This window comes from Thalassophryne amazonica, chromosome 2 (assembly GCF_902500255.1).
Source record: "Thalassophryne amazonica chromosome 2, fThaAma1.1, whole genome shotgun sequence".
NCBI lineage: Eukaryota > Metazoa > Chordata > Actinopteri > Batrachoidiformes > Batrachoididae > Thalassophryne > Thalassophryne amazonica.
In genome coordinates this window covers 101,352,840-101,369,624 of record NC_047104.1, presented here as the reverse complement: position 1 = coordinate 101,369,624, position 16,785 = coordinate 101,352,840, and the positions used below count along the sequence as shown (strand labels likewise).

Sequence of the window (16,785 nt, the reverse complement as noted above, 5' to 3'; positions counted from 1 at the left end):
CTGCACAAACTGTCAGAAACCGCCTCAGGGAAGCTCATCTGCATGCTCGTCGTCCTCATCGGGGTCTCCACCTGACTCCAGTTCGTCGTCGTAACCGACTTGAGTGGGCAAATGCTCACATTCGCTGGCGTTTGGCACGTTGGAGAGGTGTTCTCTTCACGGATGATGCAAAGGAGATGTGTTGCACTGCATGAGGCAAATGGTGGTCACACCAGATACTGACTGGTACCCCCCCCCCCCATGAAACAAAACTGCACCTTTCAGAGTGGCCTTTTATTGTGGGCAGTCTAAGGCACACCTGTGCACTAATCATGGTGTCTAATCAGCATCTTCATATGGCACACCTGTGAGGTGGGATGGATTATCTCAGCAAAGGAGAAGTGCTCACTATCACAGATTTAGACTGGTTTGTGAACAATATTTGAGGGAAATGGTGATATTGTGTATGTGGAAAAAGTTTTAGATCTTCGAGTTCATCTCATACAAAATGGGAGCAAAACCAAAAGTGTTGCGTTTATATTTTTGTTGAGTAAAAGCAATGAAAATAAATAATGCTTTCTTTTCAGTGAGAGCAAGGGCAGCCAATCAAACAACGGCAACCGATCAGCGCCACCTACTTGCATTTCATAATGAGGTTGCCAAATAAGCTCCAAAACGACGCCATTAAAGGCAAACAAGGCATTCTAAACCCAGCATAGTAACATAGCTGTTTCAGAGAGCCTTTTAGGAAGGTTCTGAGCCATTACAGACCCAACCAATTTTTTTTGGGCTACATATCACATCACAGAACAAAGATTAATGCCCCATTCAACCTCTCTCTATCACCTTTAAACCTAACCAGACCCCTCCTACCGAGAGGCAGACTGCTATAGGCCAGTGACTAAACAATCGCTCTAATTAGCACCTATTGTGCTCTAGTTAGCACCCTCCTAATGACAGGGCAGCTGTCCCTCTTAATGATGGGAGGGACCCTCTCCTGATGACTCCCTTGACGACTCTGCTGATGACGTGAATGACTCATTACCATGAACAAAAGACTGAAACTGCTTTGACCTGAGTACCCCTGTGTAAACAGGGAATAAAGTGTGTCTCAGACCCCCTCCCCGGTTAAGGCTGGGTTTCAACTGTTTAACAAAGAATGCCTCCTTGACCCCTCTCTCAAACCATTTCTTCTCTCTGGCTAATATTTTAACTTCCTTGTCCTCAAATGTGTGGTTAGTGTCTTTAAGGTGGAGATGAACTGCAGACTGAGGTCCACTGGCGCCCTCTCTGCGGTGCTGGTATAGCCTTTTGTGTAAAGGTTGCTTAGTCTCACTTATGTAGTGTTCGTTACAGTTTTCCTGACATCTGATAGAATACACTACATTGCTCTGTTTGTAACTAGCGATCCTGTCCTTAGGGTGAACTAATTTCTGTCTCAAGGTGTTACCCGGTTTAAAGTAAACTGGGATTTTGTGCTGTCTGAAGATCCTCTGTAGTTTTTCCCCTACTCCTGCTAAATAAGGGAGAGACACTCCTCTTCTTCTTGTCTACGTCTCCTGTCTATCTGGTCTCTTTGTTCTCTGGGACTTCTGCACTTTGTCCAGGGACCATCGTGGGTACCCACATACTGTGAGGGCTTTCCGGACAAGTTGTTGTTCTTTAGCCCTTCCCTCTGCAGTTGTGGGCACCTGTAGGGCTCTGTGTTGAAGCGTCCTGATTACCCCGAGCTTGTGTTCAAGGGGGTGGTTTGAGCCAAAGAGCAGATATTGGTCAGTGTGAGTTGGTTTTCTGTAAACCCCTGTCTGGAGCTGCCTGTTCTCTCCATTCGTAACGTCACAGTCCAAGAAGGCTAAACAACCAGCCAGAAACAACCATTTAGCCTTCACACAGCTCCAAACAATACGCGGCTCTCTGCCGAGTCAAGTTAGAATGATAGAATCCAGTCGGAATTAATAACTTCAAAGCGAAACACCGTTTTGTTTATTTTTATTTATGTCCAGACATCAAGGACACAGTGACCAATTTCATATTTATTTACTTGAAGACTCAATGAAATACATAGAAAACCTGTAAAGCCTACTTTTAGTACAAAATTCACAAGAGGTATCGATAAGGGAAGCGATAAGGAATCGGATCGATAAGCAGAATCGATAATGGCATCGATATCGATAAAATCTTATCAATACCCATCCCTATTTAGGTATGTGACAAATTCACAGATCTTTTTACATATGATACCAAATAACATTTAACTGATTGAGGTAAAATTTAACAGGTCATGAGTGTCTGATAATTTTCAAACCTTTGTGAGTGGAGAGGCTGCTGAATAGACAGTTCTCTTAAACACACCTCTAATGTCAAAATGGAATAAAATAAACAACAGACCATTTTTAGTCATGTTTACTTCATGTTGCTTGTACCATTTCACAATAAAACATTTGGCAGCATCCCAGCAAATTAATTATTTAAAAATCATACAATGTGATATTCTGATTGTTTTCTTCTTTTTTTCTTTCTTTTTTTTAGATTCTGTCTCTCACAGTTGAAGTGTACCTACGATAAAAATGACAGACATCTCCATTCTTTGTAGGTGGGAGAACTTGCAAAATCAAATTCAAGATCAAATTCTTATTTGCCTCACTCTATGAACAGGGTCGATATAATGTTTTTACTTGATATATAGCAGATAGTCTGCTCTGTCTACACCTGATCCCATCAGATCCTAGAAGCTGCTGATTCACTGTAGCAATCTTGAGCAAATTGAAAGACAAACAACAACACAGTAGTAGCATGTTGTTGAAATATCTGTCTAGATCAGGGGTGGGCAACTTGTTCCAGAAAGGGCCAAGAGGGTGCAGGTTTTCTTTGCAGCCTCTGACTCCACCAGGTGATTTCACTGATTAATATCACTTTGAGCAGATGGAATCAGTTAATCAGTGAAATCACCTGGTGGAATCAGCCATTATTTGATGTGGTTATGTTATTTAGTCGTCATATTCTGGAAGGATTGACCAATGAGCAACACAAACAGTAGTGAATCATGAAATTGTGCACACTGTGAAATTCACACAGCTTATTTAAAACTGTTAGGAAGGCATTTTTGCAGTTATGAAGTACATTTCGATCCAATAAGCAAGTACTGCCCTCTTTTGGATGAGTTGTACAACTACAGGCTGCAGTGTTCTGCCGGGGCCGGCCTCCCTTTGGGGGTGCTGACTAATGATTAATGAAGCTCTCATTTATATGAAGACCTTTGCTGTCTCCTAATGTCATATTTCTGTCTTTCGTTAGGATAAAAAGCTCATGAAGGTGCTATTTGATGTTCTGGCCCACCCACAGAACTTCTTCAACTATACAGCACAAGAGTCGAGAGAAATGTTCCCCAAATCCTTCATCCGGTTCTTGCGTTTCAATGTGCTGAGGTTCCTTCGACCTTAGGATCAGCCAGTTGTGTCCCAATTTGCAGACATCTCATGACAAACATTTTTTTACTGACTGACCACTTCTGTTTTCTCATGGGCTGAACACACATGATTAAACCGATCCAAACGATAACGTTGACCAGCAAAACAAGCGGCTGTTAACTGAATCAGGAAAAAGACAAATGGTGGCTGATTATGTTGTGCAGAGCATCAGCCTCTGTGGGTTTCTTCTGATAGGAATCAATATGTTGCCTCTTTATTTTCTGGAAATGTTTTATTAGCAATAGAGAAACTGCAGTAACTTTATAACCTTTTAGATTTTAAAGGCATTCACTTATGATTTAAATGCAAAGTCTGCCTTGTTATGATTGTTTTAAAGCTTTGGGCAAGACTGATTTTTGTCTTTGTCACATAAAGTAACTACAATCACATATTTCAATATTGATAAATACAGTAGTGTTCAGAATAATAGTAGTGCTGTGTGACTAAAAAGATTAATACAGGTTTTGAGTATATTTCCTATTACATGGGAAACAAGGTACCAGTAGATTCTCACAAATGCAACAAAACCAAGCATTCATGATATGCACACTCTTAAGGCTATGAAATTGGGCTATTAGTAAAAAAAAAAAAACAGTAGAAAAGGGGGTGTTCACAATAATAGTAGTGTGGCATTCAGTCAGTGGAACAAACAGGTGTGAATCAGGTGTCCCCTATTTAAGGATGAAGCTAGCACCCGTTGAACGTGCTTTTCTCTTTGAAAGCCTGAGGAAAATGGGACGTTCAAGACATTGCTCAGAAGAACAGCATTGTTTGATTAAAAAGTTGATTGGAGAGGGGAAAACTTATACGCTGTTATGTGTCGACGCGGGTTGAGGAGCGGACCTGCGTCAGACAGGACCCAGCGCTAAAAATAACCAGAAAGCGGTTCCAAACAGAAACTATTTATTATTCACCTGTGCTTAAAAGTGTAAAAACATAAAAACAACGTCCCTCTGGTGGAGTGATTCGTGGCTTGCTCTCCAGCGCCCGCAAGGATTAAAGCCGGCGCTCCTGGACTTCCTACCACCGCCAAACACCCCCCAGGTGGACACGACAAACTGATTCTCTGTGAAGCAAAGAGAAGGTGAGGTAAGTCAACAGATACAACTATATCTTCCAATAAACACACGCTATCAGCAACACACTCAGGTCAGTGTCCTTTTTTTACTTTATGCAAATGAGCAGCTTCTCACAGCAAGTGGAGGATCACTTATCCTTCACGCCACAGCAGTGAGAAGCAAACTGCACAATTCTCTTCACAATTCCAGTATACTGTGTAACAAAACACCAAGTTACTATCAACAATTACTTAAACACTTAATTACCTTTAGTGTGTGCTGACAGCATGTGTCTTCACCCCTCCCTGCTTCACGGGCTCGATGTGTCAAAACCCAGGCGCGGTCCTCAGCGTCTCACAAACGAACGTCACAAGGTCGAGTTCCCGGCAGTTCTGCGCAAATCACACATGACTTAAATGCAGAACGCCATCCAATTATCTGCTTCAGCTGCAAGTCATCCAGGTTGCACGTGAGCACCAATCACAGGTGCTTTCCATGATGTTGATGAGGGTGAAGACTCTTCAGCCAGCACCTTCTTCACAGACAAATCAGCCCTCATGCCACCTGGAGAGCAAAGAAAAGAAAAGAACACCAAAACATCCAGCCACGCCCCCCCAACACACAACATACGCAGGTGCAAAAACTTACAGGCTGTTCATCTACAATGATATCCAATGCTTTAAAATGTACCCAAAAAAAACAGACGCGTGGAAGAAAACGGAAAACAACCAGCAAAATGGATAGAAGAATAACCAGAATGGCAAAGGCTCACCCATTGATCAGCTCCAGGATGATCAAAGACAGTCTGGAGTTACCTGTAAGTGTTGTGACAGTTAGAAGATACCTGTGTGAAGCTAATTTATTTGCAAGAATCCCCCGCAAAGTCCCTCTGTTAAATAAAAGACGTACAGAAGAGGTTACAATTTGCCAAAGAACACATCAACTGGCCTAAAGAGAAATGGAGGAATATTTTCTGCACTGATGAGAGTAAAATTGTTCTTTTTGGGTCCAAGGGCCGCAGACAGTTTGTGAGATGAGCCCCAAACTCTGAATTCAAGCCACAGTTCACAGTAAAGACAGTGAAGCATGGTGGTGCAAGCATCATGATATGGGCATGTTTCTCCTACTATGGCGTTGGGCCTATATATCGCATACCAGGTATCATGGATCAGTTTGGATATGTCAAAATACTTGAAGAGGTCATGTTGCCTTATGCTGAAGAGGTCATGCCCTTGAAATGGATGTTTCAACAAGACAATGACCCCAAGCACACTAGTAAACAAGCAAAATCTTGGTTCCAAACCAACAAAATGAATGCCTCGCAGATGTGAATAAATCATGAAAAACTGTGGTTATACAACTAAATACTAGTTTAGTGATTCACAGGATTGCTAAAAAAGCAGTTTTAACATAATAGTTTTGAGTTTGTAGCATCAACAGCAGATGCTACTATTACTGTGAACACCCCCTTTTCTACTTGTTTTTTTTTTTTACTAATAGCCCAATTTCATAGCCTTAAGACTGTGCATATCATGAATGCTTGGTCTTGTTGGATTTGTGAGAATCTACTGAATCTACTGGTACCTTGTTTCCCATGTAACAATAAGAAATATACTCAAAACCTGGATTAATCTTTTTAGTCACATAGAACTACTATTATTCTGAACACTACTGTACATTAAGACATGAATGACAAAACCACACGGTTAAGAGCATATAAAATATGAAAGCCAACTGAGTGCTGAATGTCAGTGACACTGTATGTAGTTTCTGCTTTGACAGCTGAATTGTTAAGAGAAATTTGAGCTCAAATGTGACTATTGTTGGGATCATTATGACACTACAAAGGAAGACGCCGCAACAAGAAAGCATTTATTCTCATGCATATTTTGTACATGATGTAAAAAGGCTGTTTGTGTTGTCGTAACTGAATTTTTTTTTTAACTCTGAAGAGCTCATGTGCTCGATGTTTCAAGGTTTCTGAGAACATCGGTTCTAAAAACCTCATGATAAAAACTATAGCTTTTCACTTTTGTGAAACACCCACTATTCTATCAAAGCAGAATTGCTGTGTGTCTATTTACATTTGTTGCTGTTGTTGTTTTGACTCAAAAGCCAAACGCAACAGTTTAGTCTGCAGACCTTCTGTGAATCCAGGACATGGACTGATGTGATCTAACAAACCCTGACATGAGGTCAGAATGTTCAAAATGAAAAGTGCTGTAAAATAGAATTGTACTCTTTGGTTTTCTTAGGACATGGTACATGTATATTTTTAAAAATCATTTTGTACATCTAATGTGCTGTAAATAAAGACAGGAAACCGATCTCAGTGTTTTGTTTTATTGCAAGCTTTAAAAATGAAGTCAGAGCAGTTACAAGAAAGACACTAAAGCAGAGAAGAGAGACCCTGTCACTGTTTGAGTTCTACGATCCAAAAGGAACAATTGATGCCTTTCCAGAAAGTCTCTTCAGCTCCGGGCACACGGCACTATCGAAGGACAATGAAGCCCAAATGAAACAAGAAATCTGGACTTTAGTTGACTTTTGGAGGCATCGTTTAACCGTCGTCCAGCTTTGTTCCTGCAGCTGGCGCTTCATCAGAATTTTTAAACTTGAAAAATTTGAATGAATACAGATGAAACCTCAATGCATCTGTATTTTGTTTTGCTTTCTTTCTTGACAATTTCCTATTATTTGCTGTTTTTATAATGTTAGTGTTTCGTTTGACTTTCGTCCAGTTTTGTTCAACCTATCAAGTCTGATGTATTGAAGGAACATTGACGATATCTGAATGAATCAATAACTAAAGCTTTGATGAGCTGAACAAAGCATCCTTGTATCGTCCATGTTCGGGACGAAAAGCAGCGTTTTCATACAGAAACACGTTTCAACTGTATGCAGCTGGCCTGCGTGTGCAGACACGTTGCTGTGAAGACGAACAAAACCTCTCACCTGTTGTCAAGACCAACAAAATCCTGCACCTGCAAGCACTGCGGACATGAGGACAGGGCTGGCTGTGCTGTGTGTTATACCCGCTTTCAGTCACGTCATTGTGGATGTTATTTTTGGTTTTCTTTCGTTCCTTTTTTCACTCTTAATTTGTAGGCTTTCGGTGATGGGAAAGGTGCAGGATCATTTGTCTGCCTTTTTTCAACGATTTGTGACTTTTTCACTTTTTATCCTTCATCCAGCTATCACCATGTGCCGTGTGACCGGGCCCTTAAAAGTGCACCAACAGATGTAAGAGTCTTACTGAGGCCGTAACAAAGCTATAATGTATCTATGACGGGATGCTTGTCAGAAAAGCAGGTGATAAAGACAGCTTGTCCTACCAAAAAAAAAAAATATCAGCTGACACTAAGAATAAGAAAAATGGTCTTTATTGCTCATACATATAGAATAAAATGTGTTCTCTACATTTAACCCATCATAATTGCAGTTGGACAAAATCCTACCACTAGGAGCATTGGGGTGCCACAGTTCAATGCTTGGGGAACCAACTCCAGATGTAGATTAATACATAGAACTGTTTTCACTATGTTGAATTCTTGGTCTCCAAAGTAAAGGTCAAACAAGGTTGACGTCTACTGGATTCTATGACATACAGTATGTTACCCCATAATGTGATAACAGATGGTGCAAATTCTTGCTTTTTAAAACCCTATTAGCTCAACAAACAATTTGCATCACGCTTCAGCAAAACTGGAGCAACTTTTGATCCCTGTACAACTTAAGTTGACCTTTTTTTTTTTTTATAACCATTTTTGCTGTTTTTACCCCGCAACTCCATAACATTCAGTCATAGGTATATGGATTGATCTTTTTTTTATCATTGCAGGTTGTAGAACAAAACTTCGTTGGAGCAATCCAGTTTGCAACTTTAGAAGACTAAGATAAATAAAATAGATGTACAGTGCCTTGCAAAAGTATTCGGCCCCTTATATTTCACACAATTTATTGATGCCATTTCAAATACAAAATTAAATGAGGCTTCTCATCATAAAAATTTCTGAAATGATCCACCGCCAAACCACTTTTGGTGTGGTGGTTGGTTTGCCAATTATATATATATATATATATATATATATATGGCTTGGTTCTTCTGTCGCTGCATAGGTATTCTGACAAATAAAAGCCAAGGGAAATCTGAATCATACATCATCCACCTGCCTGAATGGGTAAAAAAAAACCTGCCTCTGAAGAAGCCAGTTTAACAGAAAGATGATTTGCATCTTGATTACTTATTACTATTATTCATTTAATTAGTTTTAGAAATAGTTAAAAAAAAAAAACATACTTTGGTAGTCGAATGTTTTTCTTTCTTGTTTTTTTTTTTTGTTTTTTTTTTACTGCTAATTCACTGTTCCCCACTGTACTCCAGGAGGTGGCGCTGATGCATCTTTAGGAGTGCTTACAAACCACCAATAATTAAACAATAGAGGAAGAAGTGAGTGTTTTGAAGGGAGAAGGTTCGTTCGCTGACGAAATACTGGATTACATTAGCATTACAGCGGTAAATATTGCTAAATGTAGAGCGGGTTTCTTTACATTTATTAACCACGCGAACGCGCTTGAGTGACTGGTAATGAGTTTAGTTCATTAACCTTTTTCTAGTTTTGTAGCGTGACGTTAGCAGTGCCAGCTAGCCTCAGCTAGCTGAGTATGCTAATACAGCGAAACAGCTATGCATGTTGACGTTAAGGGTTGTCTGCTTCATGTCGACGTCGATGAAACTTCGTTAACACGTCGGCGTAAAGTTATTTTAAAGTTACTGGTATTTTGTTAGGTGCTAACAGTTAGCCTGTGGATGCAGGAGGATGTGACTTGTTGATTTTCGCCCTGAAACAGATTATGAACGGTAACGGATTCAAACTGGACTCCCCCGTGTGCGGGTGATGGCAGCGCGGCTGCAGTCATATGACAGCAACTCAAGTGACACCGAAAACTGCGAACGAAAAACAACAAACAGACCTCGCAAACTCTACAAGCATTCGAGGTGAGTTGGGTACATTTTTTTTAATGTTCTAAACTGTAAATTTTAGTGACTGCCAGATTGGAGTGCCGATTCAGAGTTAACATTCCGAAGCCTCAGTCTGCTTGAGGTGAGGGCATTCAGCAACGGAAGTAAGGCCATTTCGCAGTTACCACTGATGCATGTCCAAAGTTTGGCCTCAAGCCTCAGTCCCACCGAATAATAGGCCATGAATGAATAATGAGCCACGCATGGGTGTGTCAGCGATTTTATTTGAAGAATGATCCACGTTTTAAGCTGTCACGTATCCACTACTAAGGTGCCTCTATGTGCCAAGCTGTACCTCGCATGTGTCAGGTATCAGCCTCTAGTGAGCCACGACCGGCCTGTCATTTGAGCCCAATCCAGCCTTGAGTGGCTCAGGTCACTGCATATGATCCACATCAAGCCCCATATGATCCATGTAGCGTCATGATAATGCGGCGTTGGCACACATTTTGGCATGGGTTTAGTCCAAACCTCCAGCATTCCCACACTTGGTCCCTTTGAAGCCTCGTCCGCACCACGCACATGCCTCTATAATCCTCATTAGTTCTCATAGTAAATCGTACACAAACTCCCCCACGCTGTTGTTGCTAAATTTTGAACATCTTGAAATTAGCACCACGCTCAGAGATGTGCCTCGTTAACCAAAGATAATGCCTCGAAGAGCCTCTCAGATCCACCATTTACCCACGATAGTTGAATAAGTCCTCTTGTAGCAATAAAAACATGCTGCGTGGCTCATTGTTCATCCTTCATTATTTGTTGGGTCCTGGGCTTTACACCCCTAGGTCACACAGGATAAACAAGACATTGAGCGCATGTAATACACGGAAATTCAAAATATTCCTTTGTAAAATCACACTGTTACACAAAAGAGATTTCCTCATTTTGGACAATTTGGTGTCAAACTGGCCTTTAAGCTCAGAAGTAAGATGTGCATTTTTATCTCTTTCCTTTTTTAAATGCTGAAATTAATTTTCTACATTGAATAATACAGGATTTTGCACAGTGTTATTCAAAGAGGAAGGCCTGGCTCATGATGGCACCTTTTAAGAAGTTAACTTTTTGAAAGCTTCTGCAGTAATTTCTCTCTGCAGTATCACATTTTTAACTCATTAAAACCAGGTCACTCTCTGAACTTAAATAAATCATCTCTTGCTGTCTGTATTTCCTCTTTTTCAAAAAAAACAAAACACCCAGTGTACCTTCTGCTGTTTACAGCCTTTATGTGAAAACCGTATGAGTAGCATTTGTACCAATGTCCATGCTTTTTAAAAATGTGGATTAAATAAGTTAACACATTCTACCTGAATGATAAGGATACTATCATAATGTAGACACTTTTTTATTTATTTCAATGTTGGTCTGGTCAGATTGTTGGTCAGTTAATTGACACATATCTTTACAGGTCAGGTGGACTGGATTAGCTCTCATGACTGTTTATGTGGGTGTTAAAAAAAAAAAAATAAAAAAAAAATATATATATATGTGTGTGTGTAAGGAATGCACAATCCATAGTTTTTCACTTCCAATCCCGATACCTGAATTTGGATATGTGTCGATACATGCACCGATACCAATACTATTCCAATGCCAGAGCTTTGTTTGCTTTAATATTATTGTTGTTATTGTTGACTTTATATGAAGATCTTCTGTATCCCCTGCGAGACAGCTTCATGATGAAGTGGTATAGAGGATTTTCTTAAGAAGAAGACCTGAAAGTTCAGCCACAGCCCTAATAGGGTCCAGGCGCAATGCCCCGGCAGGGGTCGAAGGGGCAGGGCCCCCTGATGCTATAGGGTCTTATGTCTCTAAAATGTTATTGGCAAGCCCTATTTTAACTCTTTTTAGTGGTTTTAGATGCATTAAAAGCAAGAATAATAGACAAGAAATTCAATTTTTGTTGCAATATTTGTAATATTAAAGTAATTTTTTTGCATGTTTCTGTCAAAGTCTAACTTAGTAAAACAAATAATGCTGGAAAGTTCATAAATAACATTGTAAAGGTTAAAAACACATTACTATTTGATGGACATAGCATTTGCTCTCTTCGTCAAAAATGTCACACAGTACCTTTAATCCAGTGAAGGAGGTAGTGTTTTTCTGTCTTCTTGACAGTTTTTATTTTCCCCAGACATTAAAGTTGTCTGTTTGTCTAATTGTCTTGTTTGAACAAGAGCTGAACATGGTTGCTGTTCACGCAAATGATCATGGGATCATTTGTAAACAGTTTGTAAACAGTTCCAATGAAAGCAACTTTTCATTTGAAAATGAGTGAAGCCTCGCTCCCCCCTTTCTATTTCATTTTCATTTCAGTGGAGCTTTATTGACATGGGAAACATACGTTTACATTGTCAAAGCAAGTGTTACATAAAACAACAAATAAAAAATTTTTAAAAATTAAGGTGTACATACAGTTAACAATATTCTGTAGTAAATACATTGGTAAACAGGAGATGTGGGATTTAAATAATAATAAAAATTGTGCTCTTGGTGTAAAAATATGCTATTCTATAAAATGTGATATACGTAGATAAAGTGACATAGCAGCTTAATCTCCTGTTTAAGGTTTAGAGTGGTTTATATCTGTTGCTCCTTTTCGTGTCGCAACAGCTCACAAACCTTGCTGCTGTGTTTGCACATTGTTGTACTTCACCCAACAGATACCGAAGCTTTTTGATGTTGGTCATGCTCTGTCTGTTTGGGTGTTTGTGATCTATGGGAGGTATGTGTCTCTGATGTCTTGGTACAGCGGTCAGGAAGTGCAGCTTGGTCTCTACCTCATGTTCTGTGAGCCAAGGGTGCACAGTCTGTCTTCTCTGGGGAGCCAGGTCTATTTGTGGTGGCCTTTCTCCACGATGAGGCTGTGCTCACTGAATCTGTACATGGTCAAGGATTTCCTGCACTTTGGGTTGGTCACAGTGCTCGGGTAGTCTGCCACAGAGTACTGTCTGTTTAGGGCCAAATAGCATTCCAGTTTACTGTGGTTTTTGGTTTATTTTTTGTAATGTGTCACATAGTTTTGTTTTCTTATAATTGTTTTAGTGTAATAAGGTTTGGTGGCTCTGCTTGTGTTTGTGTTTAGAGTCCCAGAACCAGCTGGCTGAGGGAGCATCTCTCTACAGTCTGTCTGTGGATCAGGGCTTTGTTATGGAGCATAATGGGGTCGCTATTTTTAAGGCGGTCATAAAATTTAATTGCTCTCTTTTAGGTTTGGGTATTGATAAGATTATATTGATACCATTATTGATACCTCTTGTGAATTTTCTGTGTACTAAAAGTAGGCTTTACAGGTTTGCTTTGTCAGCAACATTTTGAGTCAAAGTAAATAAATGTGAAATTGGTCACTGGATCCTTAAATTCTGGACATGATAAACTCTACATGGTGGATCCTTGATCTCTGGACATAAATAGAAATAAACAAAATCTGTAGTTTTTGTCAAAAGCATTTTCTTTCAGACATTATTGGCATGAATGTCTTTCCATACATCTGAGCTGAGCTCTTGCAGCTATGCTGTGCTACACGTCAGGATGTAATTCATGAAGAATGCAGGACGTCCCATTTTGGGAGGGGGTAAAAAAATTTTAGTCGGTTGTAGTTTATTCTCTGTATTACAGCGTTTGGAAAGAGGTGTCATTTTATTTAAAGCGGTGATTCGCTTTGAAGTTATTAATTCTGACTGGACTCTGTCTTGGCAGAATTATTATTAGCATTTGGAGCTGTGCCAATGGAACGGAGGACGATTCTCGTTTCTTGACTGCAACAAGACAAGAGTCCCAGTTAGTGACTTTAAGCCACACAAAAGTGACTCATTTAACATATTTTAATGACTTTGAGAGGGGTTAAGAAGCGGACTTTCCGCTTCTGAAGAGTAGCGAATCAAAGAACCAATGAGCCAGCGGATCGAAGCATTGCTTCATTGGTTCAAGCTTCAAAGTGGAATCGCGCTGCAGAAACGGTTGATTACAGACCCGCTGCAGGGTCTGTAATCAACGTAGAGGAATGATCATTTTCCCGACAAACACCCTCAAAAACAATGGCTGCTCTGAAGGCCTGATAAGGGAATCATTACGCAAAAAGACTTGATATTGGTGGATCGAATCATTTCTTCACGATACCCAACTCTACTCTCTTTTGAACTTTAATAATTAATGGGTATTATCCTAATTCTGCTATGCATGCGTTGTTTGGTGTTTTCCATTGGACGTGGAGGATGCATGTACAGAAATCTACTTGCAGAGTCTCAGTTTGGTGTTTGTCCCATTTTGCAAAATCTTGGTTGGCAAGTGGCCTCCAGACCTCGCAACCATAACGAGAAATGGGTTCTATGACAGAGTCCAATATTTTGAGCCAGATTTGAATTGGAATGTGTACTTTGATATTCTTTTTGATGGCATAAAAATCCCTTCTTGGCTTGTCTCTCAGGTCATTTACAGCTTTGTTGAAATTGCCTGTGGTGCTGATGTTTATTCCGAGGTAGGCATAGTTTTTGTGTGTGTGTGTGTGTGTGTGTGTGTGTGTGTGTGTGTGTGTGTGTGTGTGTGTGTGTGTGTTCTATGTCCATCTTATCCAGGAAGAAATTGTATTTGTGTGACTGGAGGCTGGGTCCTTTTTGGAATGTCAGAATTTTTGTCTTGGTTAGATTCACTGTCAAGGCCCAGGGTTGGGAAAAATTGTGTAGAACATCCAGTTGATGTTGTAGCCCTTCTTTGGTTGGAGACAGAAATACCAGGTCATTTGCAAAAAACAGTCATTTGATTTCTGTGTCCACTGGAGTGATGCCCCGTGCTGCATACTGTTCTAATGATTTCGCCAATTCATTGATGTATATGTTGAAGAGGGTTGGACTCAAACTGCATCCCTGTCTAACCCCCTTACTTTGGGGAAAGAAGTCAGTGTGTTTTTTGCCAATCTTCACTGCGCACTTGTTGGTGACCCCTGCTATACTTTAAATATATATTTCATATTCTCGTAGCAGAGGAGTCACCAGCCTTGTTCCTGGAGAGCTCCTGCCCTGCAAGTTTTCTACATCTACCTACTCAAGTCACACCTGATTATTTATCTATTTTTTTTCTCAAAGTGGTGTGTTCCAGCTCTTGAATGGCTGAGCACACCTGATAGAGTTAATTGCCTGGGGGTGGAACAGGAACAGTTAGAAAATATACAGGGCAGGGGCCCTTCAGGAACAGTGTTGCGCACAGCTGCAATATGCTTTGAGACCGGTCACAGAAGTGCACAAAGTAATCCTGGTGTATCATCAGATGGTCACAAATAAGCTAAATTTAAGATATGGTTTTGGTGCGACGTCCTTTAAAACATAGACCAATGTAAATAATGCACGCCACTATCCAGCACCAAAATCTCAAAGAAGGAAAGTATGTCTCGGTACCTCAAGAATTTTGATTTCCGTTCTGCCGTTTTCTTCATAAAGGCCTCCCTGTTAACTATTACAGGGGCTACAGCATTGTTGTTAGCCTCTGATTTGGTCAGTCCCGCAGTAGACAACATTGCTTGAGTCGGTTGCGCAAAGGCCGTCAACTCTGTGACACTCAGCATCAGTGTACATCCCTCCCTGGACAGACTGTAGATTGCTGCGCCCCACACGTTGGGCTGTTTTTCTGTGCTCCTCCTCGGCGATATGAAGATGAAACCAAAAAAATGTAGAAATAAGCGAAGTGCGCAACCCATCTGCGCATGCGTGGGTCAAATGGGTCAAAAATTCCAGCTACCAAACACACGGCTACCATTGAATTTCGTATACGGTAACGTTTGAGGACTGTGAAATTTAAGGCTTACAGGGATTGTTTTAAAGGCTTTAAGCCTTAAGCAACACATGCAATAATGACAGGTGCGCACTGTGCTGTTTTCAAATGCTCGAACGGAATTCATAGGGAAGAAAGGTGGCTGAAAACACACGATTGCAAGGCTCCGCCGAGTCCACCCAAAGACGGAAAGAAGAAGAAATATGGTTGTAAACCTTCGTTCATTCTCCACAGTTTCCCCACAGAAAATAAAGATCCAGATGGACGTAAAAGATGGACTAAAATTGTAAGTTTCTTGCACACATTTATTTTGTCAATATCCTGAAACCGTGCAGAATTCTAATGTGGTTGATGGCGCCGTTTTCGTGCATCGGCTTATGACTGTAATGTCGCACCATGAATGAAGTGGTTTGTAATATTGTAATACTGACATGTTCTATAAACAAACTGCATGCATGCACATATTATTGTATGTCTGTCAACTTATCAAAACAAACATGACACCAAAGAGGTTATATGTGAGACCCACCTTCATTGTAGTCATTACGAAGCCAGTGGAGTAGCGATTTCTCATCCCTGCTTAGCAAATATTCTGCAGTATCCACAGTTTCAGACCCTGGACTTTGTCGAACCAGCCGTCAGTTGCTTTCAAAGAGTCAGAAATTTGTTTGTCTCCAACTGTCAACAAGGGCCGGTAATCATTTTCGACAGCAGCTCTCTTTTCTTCCTTTGTCGGCACCAACGGTAGTTTCTGTACCAATGCAGCACACGCAAGGGGAGCCAGCACTTCTTTCTGTTTCTCTCTACTGCCGTATGCAGTCCTGGTTGTAACAGGCAATCCGCAGAGCTTACAAAAACGCTTTAAATGGTCAACTTTCCAGTGGTTGAAATGGTCCAAATCATAGCACTCCTTACTGCTTTCCGCCGTCTTTGAATGTGGATTGGTAGCTGAAAAATTTAGCATACCCATACTACACTGCGCGACCCGAGATGCGCACTTCACTTACTGTCCTCTGATCATCAGGGTTTGTGTAACGCTTGCATTTTGTCATGGTTTGTGTCATCTGGATGTAAAAAGGATAAAGGGGATACAGTGAGGAAAATAAGTATTTGAACACCCTGCGGTTTTGCAAGTTCTCCCACTTAGAAATCATGGAGGGGTCTGAAATTTTCATCTTAGGTGCATGTCCACTGTGAGACACATAATCTACAAAAAAAAAATCCGGAAATCACAATGTATGATTTTTTTTTGTTTTTTAATAATTTCTTTGTATGTTACTGCTGCAAATAAGTATTTGAACACCTACCAACCAGCAAGAATTCTGGCTCACACAGACCTGTTAATTTTTCTTTAACAAGCCCTCTTATTATGCACTGTTTACCTGTATTAATTGCACCTGTTTGAATTTGTTACCTGTATAAAAGACACCTCTTCACACACTCAATCACACTCTAACCTGTCCACCATAGCCAAGACCAGAGAGCTGTCTAAGGACAC

At 40.5% G+C, this 16,785-nt stretch overlaps 1 protein-coding gene across 3 annotated transcripts in view; it reads left to right on the top strand.

Annotated features, from left to right (window-relative positions):
- Window positions 1-8,936: 8,936 nt before the first annotated feature.
- btbd10b (BTB (POZ) domain containing 10b) overlaps window positions 8,937-16,785 on the top strand; it is a 49,015-nt gene continuing 41,166 nt past the window's right edge. For all 3 annotated transcript variants that reach the window (XM_034190751.1, XM_034190760.1, XM_034190743.1), the window contains exons 1-2: window positions 8,937-9,020; window positions 9,356-9,503. In XM_034190751.1, the coding sequence (XP_034046642.1) occupies window positions 9,403-9,503 (101 nt within the window). In that variant the 5' untranslated portion in view covers window positions 8,937-9,020; window positions 9,356-9,402. The remainder of the gene's footprint in view (window positions 9,021-9,355; window positions 9,504-16,785) is intronic.